The following is a 5,252-nucleotide window of genomic DNA, read 5'->3' as shown; positions in this document are numbered from 1 at the left end:
CCAGAAAAATAACACAAGGCACACACTAATGGGTAACAAAAGAGAGTTTAATAAAGGAATTGTGTACTAAGGGGTAAGCAGGACTAAGGGAAGTCAATAAAAGATACAGAGGCCCCTAAAGATAAGTCATAATTGGGAGCTACTGCCATTGCGCACCCTGAAGGATAGAGGGAAAGGTAAGTTGTCAGACACAGGGTGGGCTATGGCTGTAGTTGTGACCATTACTGTGACCATAACAAGCCAACAGACAGAAGCTATATCCTTAAGTAGGTTAACATCACCATGGTCCACTCACAGTAGAGAGTCAGGGAGTTAAAACCTCATTCACCCTCCTCTTGCCCTCCAATCACCCATTACTGTTACACTTTCCTGAGAGCAAATAGGAGCCAGAGGGAAAAAGGAGCCCAGTGGGGAGGCAAATCAATAGGACACAGAGGAGCTGAAAATTAGATTGGATGGAAAATTATGAAAACCCATCAATTATTATAGTCTCCTCACAGTTGCTTTTCCTAGGACTTTTTGTCTCCCAATGTAATTACTAGTAGATAAACCTCTCATTACATCTCATCATTTATTTTACTAGATTCTGTTGGCTCATCTTTATTGGGTGTCATTTTCTTCGAATAATATATCTCTCATCACAAATGCCTTGAGGATGGAATGTACATTACTTTTTAGGTGGTTATATGTAAATATACTTAAGAATTTATGTTTATCGTTTTGGTAGCCCTAAAAAGAAGCGCAAGAGAAGTTACTAGAACTGGACTGGTGATTTCAAGGCATCAGACACTTGTGCTCTTTCAAATCACACAAATGAGTTCCCATTTTAGATTTGTCCCTGAGAGTTACTTGCTTCCTGCCCCACCACCCTCCATGTGCACCGGACACACCACCCTGTAAGTGGGGCTGCAGGACAGGGAAAGGTGGAGGATTAAAAGAGGAAATACCATGTAAGCACTCATCAGCTGCTACTCTTCACCTATGTGTGAGTGGATTTATGTCTCACACCTAAATTCTGCAAGAGCGTCCTTCTTTTCAACCAAAGCCTTTTGTAAAATAGAACTAAGCACTTCCTAACTCCACCACCACCACCAGAATTCTCTTACACAAATGCTTTGATCTGCAAAGAAATCTTTACTCCAAATCACATACAGTGACAATAAATAACTTTCATATTACACATATTATCAGAAAATCACTTAATAACCCCACTTTCCATATTTCTGTCTCAACTACCTCTATTCAAACCCTTTGCTCTTCTCCCTCTCCTTCGTAAATGGGCTTATTTCTTCTCTAAAATGCAGAGACATTAAATTCAGTCCTGTGTTCAAGTCTTGTTTTGATTCCAGACCCACAACTGCAACGTTTCTGAGCACGGATATGACAGCCACAGCGTGGGAGACCAACCTCACACCAACCAATGGAAGTGAACAGGCCTTCGATGAACCTGATACAGAGTTCATAATCCTCCAATTACTGACAATCGTCGTGATCCTGGTGGGACTGGCAGGGAACGCGGTGGTGCTCTGGCTCCTGGGCTTCCGCATGCGCAGGAACTCCTTCTCTGTCTACATCGTCAACCTGGCGGGGGCTGACTTCATCTTCCTCTGCTGCCAGATTATACGGTCGCTATGTTTAACTTTCTACTTCGAATTTGTCCCATTTGAAATCTACGGATTTGTCAACGCTGTGACAGTGTTTACCTACATCTCAGGCCTGAGTTTTCTCAGCGCCATCAGCACGGAGCGCTGCATGTCTGTCTTGTGGCCCATCTGGTACCGCTGCCGCCGCCCCAGACACCTGTCAGCTATCACGTGTGCCCTGCTCTGGGCCCTGTCCCTGCTGCTGAGCATCCTGGATAAAAATATCTCTATCTTTCTGTGGAATTTTTTCAGCCAGTCCATGTATCGGGTATTTAATTTCATCACTGCGATGTGGCTGATTTTGTTATTTGTGCTTCTTTCTGGGTCCAGCCTGGCCCTGATGACCAGACTGCTGTGGGGCTCCAAACGGGTACCGCCCACCAGGCTCTATGTGACCCTCGTGCTCACGGTGCTGGTCTTCCTCCTCTGCGGCCTGCCCTTTGGCATCCACTGGTTCCTCTTAATCTGGTTTGAAATGTATTTAGATGCCTTCCCTCTTGTTGACCAGTTTGTAGTACCCCTGTCCTGTGTCAACAGCGGTGCCAACCCCATCATTTACTTCTTCGTTGGCTCCTTCAGGCAGCGATGGTGGAAGCGGAGACACACCCTGAGGCTGATTCTCCAGAGGGCTCTACAGGACACTCCTGAGGTGGATAAACCTGGAGAAAGCCTTCCTGGGGAAACCCTGGCCATGTCGGGAAGCAGTCTGGGGCAGTGATGAGAGCCTCTGTCCTGATCAGTCTGAAGTAACTTCCAGACTCAATATTGCCCTGCCAGGCTTGGAAAGTATCTAGTTTTCTCTCAGTCTCAGCCCCAAAATACTTCAGTGATTCCCCAACCTATTCAAATAGGTTCTTTTTTAACCTGGCTGTTCTAGTTTTTCTCAGAGAAAGCATTAGTCTGAAAGTTATACCTCTCCTTCGTCCTTGGCATTACCAATAAATTTCTCATGTGATCTGAATTTCTTTTTTTTATTGCTTTTTCTTTTCAATTTTCATTGCAACAGAAAGACTCCCTGTCCAAATCAGACAAATCCAGGTCCGAAGTCCTGGTTCTACAGCTCTTGTTTCCAAGCCTCAGTTAATTAATCTGTAAAATGCGGTTGAAATCATCTCCCCATAGGATTATAGTGGGGAATAAATAAGAAAACAGATTGAAGGGACTAAACCAGGTGCCAAATATGACTAAATATTTCATAAACATTAGCTGTTAATATCGTGAAGCCTCTAATACAGTATATTATTGGCTTGGAGGCAATATATAATAAGTAAAAAAAAAAAAAAAGAATCCCTGTCCTAATTTATAAACTGTTGTTCAGAATTTTTTTCTACCTGACTGGGTAGAAAAAGAAGATTCCTTATTTTTCGTTCAGACTGCATGCCCTATAGATTCATGTTTAGTGCTTTGATTGGGGGCATTCCGTAGATAAAAAGCTTAAATAAATGAGTTGGCCCTCCTTTAATCTCATTGGGTTCTCTGGGTTTAGGGAAAATATCCTTAGAGAGAGTCTCTACTGCATAAGCACATACCAGGAAATTGGGCTTGTGAAAGTCCTCCAGTAGCATTTGTCTACAGCATGGTGACAAGTTGGCTTTGGGTTATAGTAAAGAAAACCATGGCCTTTACCTTGGAGAAATGATGAGTGATTATAGTTCTCACCTTGACCAGGGTAGAGTGTAGCACTATATCCCACCAATTCCAATGTTGCCATTGTAACCTCAAGGTCAATTTTAAAATAAAAATTATCTAGAATCACAATTATTAGTAGCATGCAGATAGTAGTTTTGGAATACTCTGTAAGCCTCAAGATTTTGTACAGATTATTCTGGCTGTGAATTATAGTCAGTTTCATGGCCACTCCATGAGTTAGAAACATCTGATCCTGCCCTACTCATGTCATTGTATTGGTAGAAACTTAGGTTCATGCCAGAATTCTGGACTATTCTCTGACACTGGTTACACAGTCCTCAGAGAACTCAGGCAGACGTTGAGGGTCCACTATGACAAGGTGACAACAGACAGGGCTGTCTGTTCACAGACAGTGAGGCTGCCCCATATATTTACACTCAGAGAGAAGAATTCACAAATGAATGCTGACTGCTCTGGAGACACTATAGATAGCTGTGAAAATGATAGTAACTACAGTTTTCCACTTTTCCAACCAAATATATCCATCAGAACTAGGTTTCCCAACGTTTGATCCAATGCTCTTTCCAGTTCATCACTTTCTGATTCTGTGTCCTACAAGCGTCCCCTTCATTTCCAGATGCTGTACTAGGCTTGGCTGTAGTAAGGGGTTCCTCAGCTGGATGACAGGGTGGTGGAAGAAGGTAGGAAGATAGTGCATGTAGTCTGTGCACCAGGCTGAGTGCTTTGATGTGATGCCACCAACTTACACTGAGGGTGCTTAAGAGATTCAGCCCTGTGAGTCTTATGATCCTTTCAAATGTACAGCTTTAAGGAACCTTGTAGGAAAATTTCACCTCATTTTTTGAACCAAAGACTGTTGGGTTTCACCTGGGCAGCTGGTTATTTTTATGTCAGTGGCATTCCTCTTCGTGTTGGCTGCAAGAAAACTTAGAGCATCTGGATGCTCAAGCCCAGCCATTGCAGCCACAATGAACACATGTGGCCCCAACCTTCCTCTGCAGATCACTTATCACATTGTCCCAGAGTGTCTAGTTTGTATGTCTCCCTCCTCCACCACACTGTGAGGTCCTGAGAAACAGATAGCATGCCTTTGGAAGCCCAGTGATGGTCTTGGCCTGCAATTTAGAAGACGTTAAGTAACAATTTTTCCCAAACAGCTCCTGCCTGATAATCATGATGTTTTCTTGAAAAGACTGGCTGAAGAAAAGAAAGGGAAAAAGAAGAGACTGACTCTGTCACAGGTCTCACTGAAGCTCCTGCAGGCATCTCCCACTCAAGGTAACAGAAAGTGTTCTCTGGAATCTATCAACAGGAGGAAGGCGCTTACCTTTCATCGCAGGTCTCATCGCTGCCTCTAGGGATAAGAATGGAAGGGAGGAAACAGTCTGCTCAAGAGCTGCCTCCTTTCCAAAGCCAGTGATGGCTTTTCCTGTGACTTCATCTTGGGTGGGTCATGCAGGACATAGAAATTTCCTTCTGGAAGAGAGGAAGGATATGAAAGTCCCTCATGGCACTTTTTGGGAGCTGTCATCCACAACTGTCTATTTATGCATTACTTCAACAAACATCATTATAACATATGTGACCAAGCACTGTACTTCTACATAGAGCAAAAACTTTTTCAAAAATATTTTCTCAGTAGACTGTGTAACCACCCCTTTCCATTCCATCTAGAAAAGGTACTGATTTACATGCAATAAAAGCTGAGCCCTCAAGGTTACTCACTGATTCCCTAGTGCACATGGACCTCAGAGCCCTGAGTTATCTGCTTCACAAGAAGTATTTCCAATACTGCTTATGCTATTGGGCTTATTCATATACTTATCTCATTTATCAAAATACAATGTAAATCAATGAAAAATGATTATGAAAGGAGAATTATAGTTCCAATTAAAAGTAATACGAGTGTTCAATTAAAGGAAGTCTCAGAAATATAGTTATTGAAATGGGCAAAAATCT

The 5,252-nt window shown here is 42.8% G+C and overlaps 2 protein-coding genes across 2 annotated transcripts in view; both read left to right on the top strand.

Annotated features, from left to right (window-relative positions):
* The window catches only part of LOC102756901 (mas-related G-protein coupled receptor member X2-like), a 5,817-nt gene extending 5,649 nt beyond the window's left edge, over window positions 1-168 (top strand). The window contains exon 3 of the mRNA XM_015570234.1: window positions 164-168. Within this exon, the coding sequence (XP_015425720.1) occupies window positions 164-168 (5 nt within the window). The remainder of the gene's footprint in view (window positions 1-163) is intronic.
* A 705-nt stretch (window positions 169-873) lies between these two features.
* On the top strand, window positions 874-2,563 carry LOC102756617 (mas-related G-protein coupled receptor member X1-like). The gene is made up of 2 exons (XM_006773356.2): window positions 874-896; window positions 1,350-2,563. The coding sequence occupies exons 1-2, from the start codon at window positions 874-876 to the stop codon at window positions 2,359-2,361; spliced, it is 1,035 nt and encodes a 344-aa protein (XP_006773419.2). The 3' UTR covers window positions 2,362-2,563.
* The last annotated feature ends 2,689 nt before the right edge of the window (window positions 2,564-5,252 follow it).

This window comes from Myotis davidii, unplaced genomic scaffold, assembly GCF_000327345.1.
Source record: "Myotis davidii unplaced genomic scaffold, ASM32734v1 scaffold2747, whole genome shotgun sequence".
NCBI lineage: Eukaryota > Metazoa > Chordata > Mammalia > Chiroptera > Vespertilionidae > Myotis > Myotis davidii.
The sequence above is the reverse complement of the archived record's forward strand: the minus strand, read 5'-3'. Positions and strand labels throughout refer to the sequence as shown.